The sequence below is a fragment of the Plectropomus leopardus genome, chromosome 5, assembly GCF_008729295.1.
Source record: "Plectropomus leopardus isolate mb chromosome 5, YSFRI_Pleo_2.0, whole genome shotgun sequence".
Lineage (NCBI taxonomy): Eukaryota > Metazoa > Chordata > Actinopteri > Perciformes > Serranidae > Plectropomus > Plectropomus leopardus.
In genome coordinates this window covers 30,902,939-30,924,658 of record NC_056467.1, presented here as the reverse complement: position 1 = coordinate 30,924,658, position 21,720 = coordinate 30,902,939, and the positions used below count along the sequence as shown (strand labels likewise).

The 21,720-nt window shown below is 38.6% G+C and overlaps 1 protein-coding gene across 1 annotated transcript in view; it reads left to right on the top strand.

Annotated features, from left to right (window-relative positions):
• The window catches only part of LOC121942851 (spectrin beta chain, non-erythrocytic 1-like), a 64,416-nt gene that overhangs the window by 10,708 nt on the left and 31,988 nt on the right, over positions 1 to 21,720 (top strand). Inside the window, exons 2-15 of the mRNA XM_042486140.1 lie at positions 4,340 to 4,497; positions 4,835 to 4,986; positions 5,263 to 5,436; positions 13,137 to 13,228; positions 13,381 to 13,461; positions 13,583 to 13,698; positions 13,868 to 13,980; positions 14,229 to 14,416; positions 16,651 to 16,768; positions 17,024 to 17,182; positions 17,384 to 17,686; positions 18,962 to 19,112; positions 19,698 to 19,834; positions 21,009 to 21,158. Coding sequence (XP_042342074.1) covers positions 4,353 to 4,497; positions 4,835 to 4,986; positions 5,263 to 5,436; positions 13,137 to 13,228; positions 13,381 to 13,461; positions 13,583 to 13,698; positions 13,868 to 13,980; positions 14,229 to 14,416; positions 16,651 to 16,768; positions 17,024 to 17,182; positions 17,384 to 17,686; positions 18,962 to 19,112; positions 19,698 to 19,834; positions 21,009 to 21,158 — 2,079 coding nt within the window. The 5' untranslated portion in view covers positions 4,340 to 4,352. The remainder of the gene's footprint in view (positions 1 to 4,339; positions 4,498 to 4,834; positions 4,987 to 5,262; positions 5,437 to 13,136; positions 13,229 to 13,380; positions 13,462 to 13,582; positions 13,699 to 13,867; positions 13,981 to 14,228; positions 14,417 to 16,650; positions 16,769 to 17,023; positions 17,183 to 17,383; positions 17,687 to 18,961; positions 19,113 to 19,697; positions 19,835 to 21,008; positions 21,159 to 21,720) is intronic.

Below are 21,720 nucleotides of genomic sequence, written 5' to 3'. Positions count from 1 at the left end.
TTTGCTAGCTTTATGCTTTGTAAATATCAGTGAGTATATACCAGTCAGTTCAGTCTACAGTGAGTCTGTGCAACTAACCTTGATCTTGGCTCTCACACTCTAAAGGAAAATGCTGGCGAAGGATTTTGCACAGGGGATATGGGTGAAAAATGTACAGGGATTTAGGGAGGCTAAACATGGGGCTAGCTCATGTGCAGCATCTTAGATCACACCATCAGCTGCCGCTCATCTGAGGCAAAATAAACCAAGACATGTTGAGATATTATCAGTCCAGCTACAAGGGAGTTTAATAGCAATAGACAATGTTACAGAGGAGCAGTTCAAAGGGATAGTTCAACCCAAATTCCAAAATACAGTTCCTCTTTCCTGTAGTACTATTTATTAATCTAGACTGTTTTGGCATGAGTTTCTGAGTATCAGAGATATTGGCTATAGAGATGTCTCCCTTCTCTCCAAAATAATGAAACTAGATGGCACTCAGCTTGTGGGGCACAAAGCGCCAACAGAATACATTTGAAAAACTCAACAGCAATGTCTCTTTCAAGGAATCATCGCCCGGTTAATCAATTTTCTTTTGATTAAAATCACCAGCTACGTTGAAAATTCCATCCGGTTGCTTGGGCATGTTGAAATCCAGTCGATTGTTTAATTCTTCAAGTAGCAATGCTAAATATACTACCTTACAATTAATAGTCCTGCCCTCAAAAAATTGTTTTATTATATTTGGTTTCATTAGCAGCAAAATGTACAACTCACTTCCTGTAGGTTTCACTTCTGTTTGGTTCTTGTGCAGTCCGCTTTTTGCTTTATCACCAGATACACAGCATTGGAAGGTTTTGCTGTTATTCTCTCCAAGGAGAACGACTAAGTGCATGTGCAAAGCTCCCCCTCCTCTTTCTGTCTTGCAGGGCATGCTGACATTTACTCGATATGGCTACGTTGTTTTCCAGTGGTGTAGGTATAGTGACAACTGTGAGCTTGGACTTTTGTTGCAGTGGAGAGGGAGATGCCAGAAAGGGGTTGGGATGAGGGGAAGACAAAGAGATTTACAGCAAAAAGGTCTAGGCAGAAAACAGAGAAAATCCCCAAAGCCTGCACAGCAGCTTCAATCACTAATGCTTTCTCTTGTAATCCCAATGGAGTTGCAATGATCAGTGGAATAATCAATTAGTCAGTCAAAAGAAAATGAATCACCAACTATTTTGGTAATTGATTGTTTCAGTCATTTTTCAAGCAAAATTGTCAATCAATTGCTATTTCAAATTTCTTAATTGTGGGCTGCTTGTTTTTGTCATTTATTATGGCAAAATTCAAAGTCTTTGGGTTTTGGACTGTTGGTTGGACAAAAAGGAATTTGAAGATGCTACTCTGGGCTCTGAAAAATTGTGATGAGCATTCTTCACTTTTTTTTACAGTTTATAGACTAAATAATTCATTGATTAATCAGCAGATTAATCAATAATAATCATTAGTTGTTGCTAGTCACATAAACAGAAAAATCCTTAACCTAAAACCTGCAATATAAGCACACAGCATGCATACAAACCCCTAAGCAACATTGGAGAAGAGCATCAAATGGCATATTTGGTGTCTTGTGGGCACATCTGCTCTTTACCAGGAAAAACCATTGCAATGTATATTCCTTCTATCCATCACGTACGTACCACAAAGAAAAATGTAAAAGAAACAGGTAAAAGCTAGTATGACAGTAGCTGGGTTTCCATTACAGTTTCGCGCAAAACATTCAGTCTCTTCCTCCATCCACACATACTACGCCATGTTTTGCAATGTCATGTGACTTTGTTGTTGTTCTTCTTCTTCTTATTTGGGTTTAATGGCGGTTGGCATCCATGAAGTCACATTACCGCCACCCAGTGTTGCAAATCGAATTATCTTTAAAAGCAAAAAAAGTGTTTCCATTGCAGTTTTGGGAAATATGGCATTTTCAAATTCGCCTGAAATGCCACCTCATTCGAGCGTAAAAACTTTTTTGCAGTAAATGGGATTTTTTTTCTCTCGAAATTGACGTGTTTCCATTAGGCGTATTTTGATCGAGGATTAATTGAAACCCGCCTAGTGTAGCATTCATCAGGACTCATGTAACAGATATTTTCCCGATGTGCCAACATCTTAGTGCTATGTGTCTCTTTGAGTTTTCGACATGAACTCACTGTAGAAATGAAACATGGATGTTGATATTTACATCTGTCAAAAAGTAAAGTTTCTGTGGTCAGCTTAAATTCATGTGCTACTGTGGATTCCTATACTGAAGAGTTTCACAGTGCGGAAAAAAGTCAAAATGTCCTCAGCAGAAACTTCTTTAACTGATGGTGCAGCATAATCCCTCTCTCTGCTGTCCATCATTATGTTCCGAATACTTACATTTTCAAAACATGCCTGCATATGGCTGAATACTCTGCTTTGTACACAGTTTCTAGTATTTGATGCTAAAAAGCATCTATCACTCTTGTTTGCAAAAAATAGTGACCATCTGCTATTTACATGACATACACTGACTTGACTAAGCAGAGTTTATAAATGTTTTTTAAAGGGGATCATCAGTATAAGGAAATATGTATTCACTGTACAGACACGTGGCATGTGTGCTTAGCAAGTCTAAGAAAAATGATTTGAAATAACCTAAAGAGTGAGAAAGTGTCCTCTAAATGAACCATTCATATTTGGTAACTGACAGGTTTTTATATCACAAGAGGACAAGAAGTGTAAATTTTCACCCAGTCTACTGAATTTTATATCTGCTCCGAATATTTGGATACCTTATTCAGAAGCATGCAGTGCTGGAAGCATATTGTTTACACCGGGGGCCATATTTACAGAGGATCTTATCTTACCTCTAAGGGTTCTTAACTCAGAGGTCTCTCCTAAGAGCAGTTCACAAAACTGCTGAGAGCAGTGTTTAGTATACAAGTTAAATAAAATTGTAAAATATAGAAATGTCTTTTTTTTCAATATAAAATATTGAATTCTTAAATGTATTATATCTGCTATTAGATACCATCAACATATGACTTTTTTTCCAGCTGACAAAACTTGAGCTTTGTGAATTACATGTAGGCCAAAAACGTAGACTAAAACAAATGTTATTTATTGGAGCTCCTCCTAACTCCACCAGTTACTGTAGGAGCTACATTTAGCCTAAGGATATTTTGTGAATACAACCCCAGATAAATATCCACTGCTTTTTGTTGAGATGGAATGTAAATCTGTTATTGATGTCAAACATTATTCAGCAGCATGCGACTGAAACCGTCTGGATGTAAGAAAATTGAACTGATTTTAAATCTTTTCATTTTCATTTTGATGTTTTGAACATTTCCGTTTCTTGCCCCTCACCCTGTACTGTGAGATTTCTCTCTAAAGTTAAAAAGCTATTTTTATCTTCTGGTTTTCAGCTGTCAAAGACAGGACAGATGAGCTAAATATTTTTTACTCTTGTCTTCCACCATTAGAGAGATTTTATTTTAAGCTTCTCTTTTGTAAATGCTCTGATGCCAAGGACAGGTGCTGCATCATTCATGAATGGGTAGGAGCTGATATTTATGGACTCCAGAGGAGTTTTTTTGCTGTGAGCCTTGTTATTTGTACATTGTGAATACATTAATTAAATTGGGAATTTTGCAGTAAGTGCTTAATATTTCCCAATGTGAATCTAAATTTATTCCAGTGAAACTGTGGGGCTAAATATGGGTTAAAGTGTGTCAGATGAGGTGTGCGTGTGTGAAGTCAGTCAGAGTTTAATTAGAAACTGTGAAATGCCTGCCCCCACAACCTTTCTTGTTGCACTTATGAGTTTGAATGTGTTTACATACATGTGCATTTGTATATTGTGTCTATACACATAAGCATTCATATATTCAAATCATTGAAAGTTTTGGAAAAGTCATGGAATATTGTTTTGTCTAATGAACTTGTTACAGTATTCTTTTGTGGATAGCCTTCCATTCAATGTAAGGTGACAGCAAATCTATTTTCTAAAGCTGTCGACGTAACATAGCTCTAATATCAATCAATGTGTGACAAAGTTTTGTTTTCCATCGCGTATGTTTCTGTATTTTTTCATGTTCTGTCTCTCTCTTCATGTATGCCAGCTGAAATTATGTTTAAATGTAGTTTGAGTCTGTAAGTTTGAAAAACACTGGGTAAGTGTGGCAACAACAAAAAAATATAATGGGTCTTTGAAAAATCATGGAAAAGTTTTTATATTTTGTCCATGAAAATGTGTGGGAACCCTTTAATATTTCTAAACATGTGCATCTGTACTCGTGTTTTAGTGTCTTCTCTGTGTATGTGTGTGACCTTATGTGTGTTTCTGCTGCAGGGCGTCGGGCGCGATGGCTAATGCCTCCCCAGACCTGGACAACGCGGAAGCCCAGCGCCAGCTTAACAACAACAACCGACCAAGCAGCTCGGGATTCTGGGAGACGGAGTGCACCAGCTCCAAGCTGTTTGAGTGCTCCCGCATCAAGGCCCTCGCAGGTCAGAGATCACACGCGTGCTCACTCCCGTCCATACAGACACACAAACACACAAATAGTCTTACATTGAGGGCATGGTTTTGATTCTTTGAGGTTTAAAATTTTAGCATTAAAATTTGTCTTTTGTTGAACATTTTTTTCATGACTTATATCAGGCTTCATTTTTATATTTCTGAGTATTAATGTCAGTCATAAAAGAACAATATTTTATGGGTAGTGGCTTGTCTTTTGTTGTTGTTTTTATGACCCCACATGTCCAAGAACACGAGTGTTAATAGGTTTTAGAAATTCCCTTTCCCCTTCCTTGGATGTAACGCTGATTCTTTGATTTCCCTCAGATGAACGAGATGCAGTACAGAAGAAGACTTTTACCAAGTGGGTTAACTCCCATTTGGCCAGAGTGTCTTGTCGAATAGCTGACCTCTACAACGACCTAAGAGATGGATACATGCTCACCAGACTGCTGGAGGTCCTCAGTGGAGAGCTGCTGGTGAGAACACACACATTGTGGCAAATTATAATGGGCTTTGTGTTAATTTTGTTGTCTCTCTTTATTGTTCCATCATAGGATGGAAAGTGTTAAAGGTGCTGTATGAAGCCTTTTTTGAACATCAATAAATTATTTCAAAATAAGCTGTGATACTTGTATCAATAGCTTGTTGTTTATTTATACTATATTGTCTCAAAGCTTTAACTCAAGTCGTGTTTTTTTAAAGTACATTTGAAGTAATGTTTTTTGTTGATATTTTTCTTGATTCCCCCACAGCCGAGGCCTACGCGGGGTCGTATGCGGATCCACTGCCTGGAGAATGTTGACAAAGCTCTTCAGTTCCTTAAAGAACAGAGAGTTCACCTGGAAAACGTTGGCTCCCATGACATTGTGGATGGAAACCACCGTCTCACCCTGGGCCTTATGTGGACCATCATCCTACGCTTCCAGGTAAACACAAAAAACACAGCAGCATTGTTAAGATTACTGTATGACATTTTGTCACAAGTCAGTGACGTAGTGGCTAGTTGTTAAGAATCTTGACCTAATATCTTTTATTTTGGCAATGAGCAAAACATGTTTTAGTGTTAGATATAACTTTTATTATCACTTTTTAATATCAACATTGACGAAATTCTGATTTTAGTAATATGTATAATAAGATTTTATCCTGGATGGCTCGGTGGTAACAGAACATGCAGTTTAATAGTACAGCAAACAGTCCTTGGAAAAACAGAAATACAAGAGATGACCAGCTGTGTTTGTAGCTTGTTGTTGCTTTACTTCCCACAATATTCAAAAGGATTCTTGGTCAAACATGCAGAACTTGGCCATGTCTTGTTTTATTGTGTAGATGCCTTTTTTTTATGATTGCTGTCAGCACCAATGTCTGTGACAAATGCATTGAGTTTTTTCTGTACACCTTTAATGTGAAATAGCAGCTGAGTGAAATGTTAGGTTTTTCAGTAACTTAAAGACATACTGTGCATGATTTTCCTTTTACACATAGACTCATAAAAAAATAATTCCTCTTGGTCATCACGTTTGACCCACTAGAGGTGTGTGGTGCTGTATTTTTCTGCAGAGACTCTGCTCTCTGCCTGCATTTTCTTTTCTTTTTTTCTTTTTTGGTGTTGGCTTTTACTTTCGCTAGAAAGCACGTTTTCAAACAGAAATCAACAATCCTGCACAGCGAGTTCTGATTCAGTACCTGGAGAGTGAAAGCTGAATTACATGCTACATTGGTGTTTGCTGGAAGTCTCTTGTGTATGTGACGACAATTTGAAACTAGTGTTGGGATAAACTACAAAATTGCTGCAAAAAACTACAATATAGAGAGGTACTCGGAGAATGTAAATATATTAAATGTTGAAAAATGTTTGGCCATAGATGGAATCAAACATAGGGTTTCATTTCATGAACATCTCAGGATTATGGCTTTAAAACTGGTAGTTCTGATATCAGCAGTATCCCGTGGGGGTTTCTTGCTAATAAAAGTACACTAGACAAAAAACAAAGTTATGGACTCAAATATTTGATTCTTCCTGTGGGAGAAGTGAGCTTCTCCATAAGTGCACTGAGATGTTGGCACATGTTCCCATGCTACTTACTGAAGCACAAGGATGCTGCAATCAGCAGTGGCTTCATTTAGGATGAGCTGCCAGCGGTACTGTTTGGGGGAGGCTGTCACAACTGCCGCATCATCAGTGTGCGACAGCGACAGCAGTGTTTGGTGGATAAAGCCTGAATGTCACTCAGGGCTCAGAGGCTTAGAGGTAGCAGTCGCCTTCCAGTCTGCTCTTCAACAAGGACACACACACATATACCCGCACTGCACTCGCTCTCCTACATACACACTTCATCAGTCAGACTATCTATCAAGTCACATACACACACTCACATCTTGACATGCACATACTATCACACACACTCATACACAGGTTTCCAGGCTTTAGCTGCAGTGATACAGGATCAGTTCCTGCCATGTAAGTACAGCAGAAGCCCACGGCTCCTCTTTATTACGCTTCAGTGCTATAGCGTGGCTTTGGCACAAAATGCCTGTTTAGCATTATTCAGACCCTTCTGTAACATTCACGGTACACAGCCGCCTAGTAGCTGTCTCCTGGGACTCAGTATTGTCATGCTAGGCCTGGCGACCTACCACAAAGCACATTTAACAGCTTTGCTTGCAAACTTAATATGTCAAATGACCCTCTGCAGGCCGGGCTAGTAAGGCAGAGAGAATTAATGTTCTGTGCATGCAGCAATGTAGGGGTTGACCAATATTGGTTTTTCAGGGCCGATACCTATTATTAGTTGTTAAAGAGACTTATAACTGATATTTGGAAACAATATGCATTTACAATAAAACTGAAAATCTTTCTGTCAATGTTTAGAATTTAGAATATAACAAACTCCAACACAAAACTTTGTTTAAATGCCTTCAGCAAATGTTTAACCAAAACTGAAACTTTAAGCATCATATATAGCAAGTTCCCAGCAAGTTTTTTTGTATGTGAAAATATAAGCAAATGATCATTTTAATTAAAATGTAATAAAAGTAGCTCCCTGAGGTTTTACAAAGTAATGCTGACACCTTCTTTACACTTTTTAATTAATAAATTTTATCAGCGATCATTAAAATATATCGGCCCCAATAATTGGCCAGGCCAATAATCTGTCAACCCCTTAGTATAATGGGACTCATAATTACAGCCTTAATGTTGAAATGAATGATGTGTGATGTTGACTCTTAAATTCTAGTACATGCTAGAGTTTGTGGTCCTATTATTTAATCATAAAATCACACCTTAAATAGACTTATTTCTGTTTTTTGTACTTCAAACAAAATTTACCTAAACAGTAAATTATCAGTGACGTTTCACAGGTGAATGTCAAAAAGATTGCCTGCCTTTTGCAGCCACTAAACCTGCACTAATAAGAAAAAAAGAAACCGTGTAAATCTAAAAGCACCTGCAACAGATGAAATGCACCCTTAACTGCGCTGCTAAGGCAAGTAGCCTTGTTGCTCCTGTGATATGTGCATGTATCTATATGAGGCAATATGCATTTATTTAGTGCAAGATGGTCCCTTGTCTATGCAAATGAACAAAACACAAAGATCAGTGCTAACAGCCAAACATGGTTACAGTGAAATTATTAGCGTTTTCAGAGAGTTGGTGGTGACTAGCACACACTGACAGACTGGGATATGATTTTTCTTGTCACAATAAAAATGTATTGCATTACGTTTTGATGAATGCTTCTGTACCTTGTTAGACAGGATCTGTAGCTCACGGTTATGAATTTTTTTCTTTTTCTCTCTGTCATTGCCCGTTGGAAAACGATCAGACAGAATAATGGCAAATTTCAGTGAGCTGCAAAACTTTATATCATTAGTGCAATACCTTTTGTGAATCGGACCTTGAGACGGGTCAGATAGAGGTTGAGCAGCCGCCAGCCATTAGCAGCCGCAATCCATTTTTTGTGAATTCACCCCTTAGTCTTTAATCTAGATGACACAGTTTAGATATATGCGCCACAAAATTGTTAAACAGCTGTAGTACAGCAAGGCTTTGGAGAGTAACAGGATTGGTAGCATACTGGATAGTTAATTCAGTTTCGCCTGATTTTTTTTATGTGTGTTTTGAGTCTAGCTAAGGATCTGTAACTGTACAATTTGGCCTTTCGTAGTATTAGCTGACTACTAGCTGTGCCACCATTAGCCGTGAGCTTGGCCGTCGTCCCGCTCTCATGCTCCCAAGAGCCACCAGTCGATGGCCTCTTCAATTTTGCATGCACTGAGAGAGAAGGGCAGTGCAGAGGACTGGTGTTCAGGAGTCTGTGTGTGTGTGTGTGTGAGAGAGAGTAATTATGAAAGAAGTGAGGATGGGAGAAAGGATGGTTAGCTGATAGAAAACAACAAGCATTGATGTTGTGGTAATTAAGCAATGGGTGGGTCTAACTGTGACCTTCAGTCAGTATTCACGGTCAGGGGTGTTTCCTCAGTCAAGTTTCTGATGATTAACAAGGGTTAAAATAAGGTTAAAATGTGTATCCTGTTCTTTATTTTACACCCGCACTCTTTTTCAGTGTCCTCATCATTTGTCTCTTTTCACAAGCTGCCTTTTATAATCCTTTAGGCTACTGCCATTCCTACTGTTTATTATCATGATAGCCTTTTCACACATGTGCTGAATTTGCCATTATTTAAACAGGCATTTAAGTTTAGGCAGAATATCTTATCCAGAATGACAGCCTGGAAAAGCCTTTTGCGGTAAGAGGACAAAACAGAAATGAAAACAGAAAACACACTTTATCAAGGCACCATGAAAAAGACAACAGTTTTTGGATATGAACAGAGAAAAGCAAATAAATGATTACAAATGAATGAAATAATGACAACACTGAACTGTACAGCACACACAGAAAATCTAAATTAGATATATTAATTAGATATACTTTGAGGATGTTTCAAACTAGCAATTGCAACATGCAAATGTTAATGATCTGTGTCTGTTTTTTTTGCCATGACACAATCGGTTTTTGTCCATAACTATGACGCTAACAGTATCTGACGCTCAATCCCATAGGTGAAGGCAGCTACAACTTTAAGTCCCTCTCCACTCAAAAAAAATATTTTTATTATGTTTACATCCCCTTAAATGTCTGATCTTACTATACTGGCTTGAATCTTTGCAGAGTTTGTGGATAGAGAGATGTTTTCACATTCCTCCTCTAAAGGGGGTGACCTTTGTACAATTTCCTGCTGAGATTCAAACATACTGAAGCCAAGTTGATTAGGTATGTCACTCACTAATAGGAGAGCCAATAGCTTTCTAATACTAGAAACACATATGGTGGAGGAACAGACTTTGACACAACACCGGCAAAGAAGCCTGAACCCTCAAGCACAGAGTTAGCACCAGCATAGTAAAAGTTTTGACAGCAAGCATGGTAGAGCGTGTGCAATTTGTGTATGTACCAGAAACGCCATTGTGGCAGATAGTACTGTATATTCCCAACCACTAATGCTGTGTCAGCAGTTAGCCAACAAACAACATCAACAAGTAAAGGATGCTAAGTACACTTACCATTCTGATACATCTGCTGGTTGTCGATTTCGGTGCACAACAGACCTCTCATCTGAGTCTAGATCTGACTGAGGCTCAAACATGTATAGCTGAATCTCTCTGATGTTACCTCTAATGCTAATGGTAGCTATCTTGATGTGCAGTGCTCTTTCATTAGTCAACCTAGCGTAAACAGTGGAATGGAAATCAGAAAGCGGAAATCAAAGCCTTCACACAGCAGTGGTAGAAAGACCATTTTGAACAAAATATTGATCATAGCAGAGTATTTTTGTACTTTAATTAGTTAACTTAAACTTAACAGAACATTTAAGTATTACAAATAATGTAGTGTAAAGCAGGATGGAGAATTGTCCAGGGTTTGCTGAGATTATGTTGTTCAGGAGGCTTACAGTTATCTGTCCCTTTTGCATTTTGTCTCTCTTCATCTCCACCTCTTTACCCCTTTCCTCCCTTCCTCTGTGGTGAAAGTGAGAGTTTGCTTTGTCCAGTCAGCAGGTAGGGCCACACCACTGCAGTAACTGCACACAAGCGGAAAGAGTGAGCAAGACAGACAGAGAGGGAGAGAGAGAGAGAGAGGAAGGAGAGAAGGGAGAGGATTGACAGGCATAGGACGAGGTAATCCCAATGTATTTACAGAACCATTCACAAATAATAACAGACTGTTACTATTTGCAGTGAATTCAATTATAGTGTTGAATATGGTTAGCTGAATGCCCTTGTGTTGTTTGGTGTGTGTGTGTGTGTGTGTGTGTGTGTGTGTAGGTGCGTTTGCTCACCTCGCACACTGCGAGCTCATTTGCTGTTGACAATGAGTCTGCATCAAAACACATCAGTGCAGCTTTCCTGTATATTTGACAAGATATTTATATGCATAAAATAATGTAATCTTGTAACAGAGTGTAGTTTGTATTTGTTATTGGTGTGATGTTTGTAGTTCTTTAAACATTCCCTGTGGGTTTATTTGGGGCATTATCTTAACAATGTTGTCTTTTCTTACCCTTTTTATTTCAATGAGAGCAAAGAAGGAAAAAAATTAGTTCCAGCAGACACATTACTTTAAACAAACTGTAAGAATCATGTTGAAGTGTTAATCCTATTAGCGTTATTAACTTTTCAGTGTTAAACTGTACTACAAGTTTATTTTCTATGTTTTCCTCATGTTTCCTCATCTTCACATTAGTTGATGCATTGTTTATAGGGTGTCTGCTGATTCTTAAAAAGTCTCAAATGTCTTAAATTCAATTTTACATATCTTGGGCCTCACAAGTCATTAAATAGTCCCAAATTTAAATTTGTAAAGTCCTGATTCCCACAAACATCTTATCTAATTTCATTAATCCATCTTTTGATTTTGTTTTGTCAAAATGAGCCAAGCTCCTCTGTTGACATTTCTGATGTTTTCCTTTTTACTTGCACCTCTCTGTTGGCAAAATGTAGATTATCCTAACTCACTCTTATAACCATATTGGCACATAAACCTACCTCTGCACAGGACCACATATGCCATTATACTAACCTGCAATGCTTGAATAAGAAAAAGATCATGTGTCCAAAAAAATCAGTCTTAAATTTGGTTAAAAAAAATCTTGCAATTGTTTATTACATCTCAGAAAAGCATTAAATGTAAGTGCCTGATACCTGTAGACAACCTGTGTTTATATATTAATTATGATGCCCCTGCTGCTGAAATAATGTCTAATTCTAGTTTCAAAATGTGATACTCTCTCAGGATAATGAGTCACACAAAGGATTTTAGCATAATGCCAAAACTCATCTGGTCTCTGTGGGTTAATAGGAGCATTTGTATAACACTTTGTGTACCTCTTTGACATCTTTTTGTGTAGGAATTGAGTGTGTGTGTGTGTGTGTGTGTTTGTGCGTGCGTGCGTGCGTGCGTGCGTGCGTGCGTGTGTGTGTGAGTGAGTGCACACTTGTGTGTGCAATGTTGTGCCTTACGACATGGGTAGCAGCTGATTCCAGGGTGTTATGTCCCCAATTACCTTGGATCATGTCACTGTGATGTTATCAGTTGAATGGCTGTCACTGTCACCTATCGTCAGGCGTCATAATGGCTGTGCACCTCCTTGCACTGAAATCATCAGCTCCTATTGCTCTTGTCTGTTTTTACTGTTATGCTCTCCTACTGTGTGGGTTCCTGTGAGTTTTTAGGAATACTCTCAGGGCAATGTGACTCTGGCCTTTGCTCTATACTGGTTCCAGAACTCTTGAGTTGTCGCCCCAGTAAGACTTCAGTTAGCTAATAATGAGCTAGCTTTCTTAACTTGCTTGCATATGTTAGCCAGCCAGCTTGTGTTAATCAGGCTGTGTCCATAATCACTCCTTCATTCACTTGTTCACTGCTTTTTATGTATTTAAGTATAAATAAATCTGTTCTCAGAGGTAAATTGAAATTCCAGACACTTAACACTAGGGCTCGACCGGTTTTGGATTTTTAGGGCTTATACAGATTATTAGTACTTAATGAGACCAATAACTGATATTTGGAACCGATATGCACTTACAGTAAAAATGAAAAAAATTCATGAAATTTAGAATTTGGCTAGAGTAATTACTTTAAGAAGGAAAGGTAAAAGTACAAAATACATCTCAAAAACAAAAGAAAATAGACAAAAAAAGCATCCCCCCAAAACAAACAAACAAAACACAAAAAAACCTGAAATTTTCAACATCATATACCGCGAGTTCCCCCAAAAATGAATAAATACATATAACTCCCTGACGTTTTACAAAGTAAAAGTTCCTCCCATGCTGACACTTTCTTTGCATGTATTGCAGACTGGCTTCCCTGGTGCTGGTAGAGTGTTATACACACACTGTTTCATTAATTAATGGCCAATAATCTGTCAACGCCTACTAAACAGATTGTAGAAACAGTCTTTTGTAAGGGACAGGTAAATACCTAAAATGTGAATATATGTTCCCCCAAAGAAAAGCAGCACAGTACATAAAAATTTATGAGATCTACGTTTTCTCGGAGTGTACCACAATGTCTCGCCCACAAACTCTGAACTGTTGCTTTGCTGTGTTTTTGTCCAGATCCAGGTGATCAAAATAGAGACGGAGGACAACAGAGAAACTCGCTCCGCCAAGGATGCCCTGCTGCTCTGGTGCCAGATGAAGACCGCAGGGTGAGTAGTGAAATAAAAATACAGCAAACTGTACGCTGCAACTGTGAAATTCACAGTTATTTATGTAATGTACCAAGTCGTGTATGTTAGTATGAGTGCGTTGGTAATCCTAAGTTTACATTTCAAGATGTTGGAAAATCTCTGTGGTCCAGGTACCCTGAAGTCAACATCCAGAACTTCACCACCTGCTGGAGAGACGGCCTTGCCTTCAACGCCCTCATACACAGACACAGGTAGGTAGAAATCTGTACAGCATGCTAATGGACATGGAAAGATGTGTAACAGGTTTTCCTGATTCAGGGTTAGAGCCATATGAACATGATAAATTCTGTTTCATCATCTTGTGCCCTCCAGACCGGACTTGATAGAGTTCCACAAGCTGACGCGGTCCAATGCAACCCACAACCTCCAGCAAGCCTTCAACATCGCTGAGCAGCACCTGGGTCTCACCAAACTCCTAGACCCTGAGGGTGAGAATGTTAAACTGGTTTTTGTGTCAGTCAAACCTCAATACATACAGCAACATCCTTATTATACTTATAACAGTGCTGAGATAAATGGTTACTGTGTGTCTTCACCTAAAATTAAGCAGATGTTCACTCCTTTGCTCACTGTCTCCACCACCTCCCCATGGTGCAGATGTGAACACAGAGAACCCAGATGAAAAGTCCATCATCACCTATGTGGTCTCCTACTACCACTACTTCTCCAAAATGAAGGCTCTTATTGTGGAGGGCAAGAGGGTTGGCAAGGTAACAACTTACAGATACAGATACACACACAGACACTCTATGTACAAACAGCAGTGCTAGCAAACTAAAACACGAGTAACAATTAATCAGAGTATGCATAACAAAGAAATATAAAAACAGAATTGTAAACATATCTTTTTCTCACTCTCACTTTGTAGATCTCTCTCCTCATTTCTCCTTTTTTAAAACACTGAATCCTATTCCTCCTCTCCTAATCTGCTCCTTATCTTCTTCCGTGTCTGACTCAGGTACTAGACAATTGTATCGAGGCAGAGAAGATCATCAACCGCTATGAGGCTCTGGCGTCAGACCTGCTGGACTGGATAGAAAAGACTATCGCGGTCATCAGCAACCAGAAGTTTGCCAACTCGCTGACTGGAGTTCAGCAGCAGCTACAGGCCTTCACAACCTACTGCACCATAGAGAAGCCCATCAAGTATGTTTTCTGGATTTATAAAATGGCATCTTGATATTTGAATGCCATTTTTGTGTGATTTATTGCAAGACACACAAACATAAGTATGCATATACATTCAGCAGCAGCATCTGAGTGATTGTCAACAGTGTTTACATTTGACTAAAAGTCTCATTAGAAGTGAAACGACAAAAGTGTACAAGTCGATCATGTCTTCATGTGTGTAAATGCAAACATGCATGGAACACACTGGAACACGGTGCCACTGAGCCTTAAGCCTTTTGTCCAGCATCATCAGGATCAGCATTATTATCACACCCACAGGCATTGGGAGTACACTGGCAGCTATGATGATCCCCACAGACACACACACACACATGCTCACACAGACTATGATACAATATGTCTTGTTACACTCTGAGTTTATGTCCTGTTGAATGGCTTGAGTGAGTCAAGTGTTTGTGTCCAATACTAGCAACCAGCAGTTGACTTATGACTTATCCAACATGCAAACACACTGTGCATACATACACACACACAGTGATACTAACTCTACAAATGCACAGACACAGGCCAACATGCGCATACTGCAGTGTTTAATGAGCCTACAGTTCATTTTGAGATGTGCTGACAGTAGCAAAGTGCTGTTGTCTCTGGTATGTCAATTTTTTTTCTTAAAAAAGTTAATGACCATGCAGTTTCATTTTATCCAGCAGGATTTTAAAGAAAGTTCCACATGTCCAAAGAGCATACAACTTAATAAGCCTCATAGAGAAATGTGTACTTTTACTCAACATGAAAAAATTGACAGAAAATCAACCCACAGCTATTTTGATAATTTCTTAATCAGTCATTTATTAAGAATGCCTCAAATGTCTAAAATTCTCTGATAAGAATATGCGGCTTTATTTTGTCATATTTGATTATAAACTGACAGACTACCTCACAAAGAATTGATTGCCGCAGCAAACAGCACCAGTGATTGTGAATCGCTTGCAACCGCTATCTGGCCCGTCTCAAGGTCTGATTCACAAAAGATATTGCACCAATGATATTGCAGTGCAAACACGCACATTAACTTTTGCAGCTCAGTGAAATTTGCCAAGAACACAGAAGGCAAAACAGTGGAAGAGAAAAAGACACCTGAAACTTTCAGACAGGGAACTGCATGTCCTGACAAAGAAAGTGCTGAGGCATTGGTCAAAACTTCAGGCAAGGAATTTAAATGTTATAAAGAGAAACCACATCTGAGATCTTATATCCCAGTCTGTCCATGCGCTTTAATCAACAAAAATACCTGAAGAAGCTAATAATTTCACCGTACCTGCATGTGGCTTTTGGCGCCAATCTCTGTGAGTTAGACTGTTTTTGCAGTGAGGCTTGTTTGCATAAGTGGCAAATTTTGCACTGGGGTTATACACATTACCTCATTTGAATACATCCAAATAGCTCAGGAGCACCAAGATGCTGTTTGCTTGGCAGCGCAGTAATGGGTGCATCTTTCCTTTTGTTTGTTTGTTGATTTCTTTTTGTTTTACTTGTGCAGTCATTTTGTGAATTTGCCCCTGAATATTTGAAGGTTTTGGATTGTTCATCGTACAAAACAAGACATCTGCAGTCTTCACCTTGGACTCTTACACTCTTTTTTCACTTTTTTTCTGACAATTAATAGACAAAACAATCAATTCATTATGAAAATAATCGGCGGATAAATCAAAAAGAAAATAAATGTTTCTACCAGCCACAGATGACTTGCTTCTCCGAATAAGTACTTTTCAGACCTTTGACACAAGGGTCCATGTGCACGCTTAATATTCAAATCATATTTTGACTCTTTTCAATGTTCAGAAATTAGGGTCCTAGGTGTCCTTTAGATAAAATATAATTATTTTTCATGGAGTGGCTCTGTACTTGTTCAGAAAATGTTACCAAATTTGTTCAGCTGTAACAAACACTCAGGTTTTCATACAGTAGACTCCCCCAGAGTGATGAATGGCCATGAAGCTGGACAGCAGGGCAGTAGAGTGAGCAGAGACAACGAACTTTACCAGGAGTCCTCAGACATCCCTGTCAGCAAGCATTTATGTTCCTGAAGTGTCCTTGAGCAAGACAGTCAAACCTTGACCAACTTTGTGGCTGCAGCTAAAGTTTTATATTTAAGTCTTTCAGTTTGTCCTACAGAGGAGGGGATTGTAGAGAGAGACGTCTTATTGTGAAACAACATCACTAACCAAAGTTTTCTGTTTCTTGCTCAGGTTTCAGGAGAAAGGGAATCTAGAAGTCCTTCTTTTCACCATCCAAAGCAAGCTCAGAGCCAACAACCAGAAACCTTTCGTGCCTCGTGATGGGAAGCTCATCTCAGACATCAACAAGGTCAGATACCCACCAGCTCAGTTGTTGTTTTTATACACACTATTTAACCTTTTACTAAACAATTAAGTGACAATTCATACAAATGAGTTATTGATTAATAAAACATACATCACTTTATAACAGTTGAGATCAAACCTGCATCAGTTTCGAAAGTTTCCACCTTACATTATCATGTTTATGTGGTGCCATCTTAAATTAATCTATTAATCTTTTGCATTATTAAACACCTTTTTTGGTCATTTTTTTTCCATGCAGGCCTGGGAGAGGCTGGAGAAGGCAGAACATGAAAGGGGCGTGGCTTTGCGCAAGGAGTTGATTCGTCAGGAGAAGCTGGAGCTGCTGGCTCAGTGCTTTGACCACAAAACCACCATGAGACAAGCCTGGCTCAATGAGAACCAGAGACTTGTATCGCAGGTAGGAAGGGACCATGTGCAATATAAACATCCCTCTTCCAGTGAAGAGATTGATGATAAGCAAAAGAGTACACCTTTTGACTGCATGGGAAAATAGGATGCTAATTTATGTTTAGCTCTCTCTCTCTCTCTCTCCACTCTCTTTTTCTCGGCAACACACTTTAAACCACCGTCTTTTCTTATATCTTTTCAACACTTTCAGGACAATTTTGGCTATGACCTACCAGCAGTCGAGGCAGCAATGAAGAAACACGAGGCCATCGAGGCAGACATAGCCTCATATGAGGAGCGAATTGGCGTGGTAGTGGAACTTGCTGCAGAGATGGAGTCTGAAGGATACTATGATATCCGGCGAATCTTGGCACGAAAGGAGAACATTCTGGGCCAGTGGAGTCTGCTGAAGGAGCTGGTTGCTGGGAGAAGGACCCGGTTAGAGAAGAACCTGGCCCTACAGAAGACTTTTCAGGACATGGTCTACATGATTGACTGGATGGAGGACACACAGGTACCAGAAGCTATGTGAGAGAGAAAAAGACACTCCACATTATTCAGCAGTTGAATAAAGACAGAGAAAAGAAATAGTGGACATAGAGAAAAAGGGTTCTCCATAGTTTAAAGTTGGAAAAATAGAAAATGGAAATCCAGAAAGACTCAATTTTAATTACCTAAAGTAAATAGCGCAAGTGCATTTAAGCCGTGTCTACACTTTTGCTACAATGCACAATCTGCACAGAAACTAATACCGAACAAACACAAAAAGACTAATAAAACTTAAGTCCAACAGCCAAAAACAATTTGAGGTTTTAGTCTCAAACTATATGATTTTTCAAAGACTGGAGATCTTGCAGGGTCACTATTTGTAAGACTACAGCTAGATTCTTTTTGAGATTATTTCCCATTCTGCTCCTTGTGGGAAATATTACGCAAAACTCCCTTTTAAGAAATATGCCATATAAACAATTCCTTTTGTATCTGCACATACACATAACTCTAGAAATGCAAGATAAATGACATTTAATGACAGGTATTCTGGTCAGTTTAAGGATTAATATAATCCATAAAGGTAAACTCTACTTGTGTACAAACTTTACATTGTTGTAAACACGCCACTGTAGGTATATCTTACAATCTGAATAATGCATCCACTAAATAACAGGAAAATACTACCATTCTGCCTTAAGATCCAGTTCTTGGTGGTCAATGAGGCTTTCTGCTGTCTCAAAATAAAGCATATGACTACACACTTGTGGCAGAGTTGGCCACAAGTACAATGGCCAACGCAGGTGCTGGCCATGAAAATGACAAATATGTCAGTCTGAAACCAGCAATCACAGTTGCTCCGGTGCTGTGTGCCGCTCGATGCTGGCTGTAATAAAGCATTCCATTTGCAATGGAAAGTCGAATTTCTGAGTTCAGAGTCGGAAATTTCAGCTGGAACGCTCCCTAAAATCTGTCTTATGTCTCAGAAAGTCAGAGAGACCTCACCCAACCCTGACTTCAAAATCCAAGTTAACCCGAGTGTGACGTCATTCCCAGCACAGACCTCCACCTTCTGAGCTAAATGGAATGCAGCATAAAATATGGTCCAGTGAGTCAAAGAAGATTGATACAGTGCGAAGATATGTTTATATGTTTTTTATTTATCAAAAGAAATTAAGACAAAGGGAAATGTAGTAAGAGGGAAGAGAGGAGAAAAAAGTAGAAAATTAACAAGTAAAGAAACGACATGCTGATGTTCAGTGACATGACATGTTCCCTGTCCCCTCTTGCTCTCCCTCAGGTTCAGCTTCTGTCGAAGGACTTTGGGAAGCATCTTTTGGAGGTGGACGACCTGCTGCAGAAACACAGCCTGCAAGAAGCTGACATTGCAGTCCAGGCTGAGAGAGTCGAGACACTCAACACCGCTGCACTCAAATTCACCACTATAGAGGGTATACACACGCACTTTTTTTTTATATTGTGTATTGCACTTGTGAAGTGTTTCTGTATCTGTCTTTAGCTTTAAATGATAACAAAAGGCTTAGCAATTTTTTAAAATGTTTTTAACTTATTTTGCCTGTAAAGAAGGCTGGCATCAAAAGAAATGCAGTCTTTAACTGATCTTTTTAGAATGACCTGAAAGGGAGGATCTGTACAGTGAGACTTCTATTATGTTAACATCTGACTGCAGGATGCAGAATACCGATGAACTTGAAAAATTACATTTTTAAAGTACATTACTCAGAGCATTTTGGATAAGGTATATTAAATTAGCATATTTTGACAGCTAACTGTGAGAGCTATGTGGTATGCACAAAAAAAAAATCTGCAATAATAATAATCTAATGTTTGGTACTTATTAGTAAAAATATGAGTTATTTGAATCAAGAGGCAACAATTGTTTCTGAACTGTTGCTCGGTGTCTGTCATCTTGACTAAATAAAACAGGGAGGAAGAAATGATCCACTATGGATTTCATTTAGCCAAGTGAAGATTTTTTTTTTCATGGTCATCAACATCATGTTGTTGTTTCCCAGGTTATCAACCGTGTGACCCACAGGTGATCTGTAACCGTGTCAACCATGTCTCTTCCTGTCTGGAGGAGCTGAAACAACTTGCAGCTAAAAGACGAGATGAACTTGAGGAGTCAAGACAACTGTGGGCTTTTTTTCAGGTAGGACGGGTCAGCAGGATGCAGCAAAAGGCAGGACAATATCTTTTTAATCATTCCCAAGAAGCTACAACCCAACAACTTATCAGCATAAACAAAGCAAAAACCTTGTCTATTTCTGCTTTAATTTATCTGTTATACTCATTAATCTCCATCTCTGGCAAAGGCTTTCCAACAACTTTGTTAGGTCTTGAAGAGTTTAGGTTGTTTTTTTGTACAGGTGAGTAAAATTGCAAATCAGAGTAGAAATGTCAGCTGAAGAGAAAATAAATCACACCAAAATGCTTTAATATTTATAGCATCACTTTGTCCATTGCTTGCTTTGCATGAGAACAAAATGTTTTGCAGTGCTGGTCATTCCACACCTGAGGACATTGTTTTGTATTTTACTGCATATTTATACTATAGTGTTTTAATATATAACAGGTGTCTCTAGTAGGCTGGGAGAGAAGGTCAAAAATCTTAATTTGGTTAGTTACTCTCATACAAAACAAAATGTTAGATTAAGTTGCCATTTTATATAATTTCAATAATCAGATATAATTAGAATTTCAACAGTAATTTTTCATCTACCACTTATCTTTAATCCTTTGTTATATTCATCATTTTGTGTCACTCAACAGTCCATATTAACGCTTGGCCTGTGTCTCTCCTGAAAAATGTGTCATCACATTGATAACACAGATTTGATTTGATATTTTTTATTTCAAACATGTACAAAAGAAAGAAAAAGTAATGAATGTTAGTGAATAACCATATAGAGTAAATGATGAACAAAATCATAGTATAATGACAAAAGTGTGTTTCTTTCTTTTGAGTCACTAATTATATCACATTACTGATTCATTTGGCTAATTCCCCCTCTGCCTTCTGGGAGGCTCTCAGAAACAGTGCGATGGGTGTTAGATGGACTTCAAGGATTACAAGAGAGGACTGTTTATATTTCTTTATGTATTTATTATATACATTGATTTTTCATTTCCTTTTTTCCCCTTCAGCAAACTGAGATGTGCCTTCTGCGTTCTCTTTTCCCATTTATCCGTTGCTTCACATCTTTGTGTCCTCTTTTTGCATTTCTTGTTTCTTTTGTTTAAGAATTATGATATGTCTGTTTTCTGTTTTTTAATTTTTTTTTGTTAAAATGTAAATTTTGTCTGTCTGTTTGTTCTCCTGTTAGGAGCTGGAGGAGTCAGAGGCCTGGATCAGGGAGAAGAGCTCCATCCTGGGGGCTCAGGGTTACGGGAAGGACCTGAGCAGTGTGCTGAAGTTACTACAAAAACATAAGACTCTGGCTGGAGAACTGCTGGCTCACCGGTCGCTGCTGCAGGTGTGTGCGCATGTTCGTTTGTGTTTTTATCTGTGTGTGTGAGAATGAGCACCTGGAATACACCTACAGGACCTGGGGTTTCTGTTCTGAACTTCATGTTCTGAAGTGAATTTATGTATTAGCATTTATAAATCACTTTTTTGCTCATCTACAAAAAAAATCCAAATTCACTTAGTAGAATAATTTTGCCTTTTCAGTATTTTCATTTGGCTTTTTAACAGTTTGAAACATCGATAATTTAAATACTTGTTATATAAACCACATTGCTCACCTTATATTTGAATAATTGGCATTGTGCTTTATTTCTTGTTTGTGAACCTGTAATCGTTGTCAAACACCAAATCGTTTTAATATCATATAAAATTGCTCGTCAGTTACCCATCCATTAAGGGCTCTGACAAACCAAATCGACAGTTGTCCGTTGTTGGGATGACAGAGAGCATCTATCACCATAGTATTTGAAGTGTATCCTGTACCACTGGCGCTAATCGGCCCTTGTTGGCTTTTTTTCAGACGATTCACTTTGTTGAATTACCATCAGAACCAGCAGCACCATAAATAT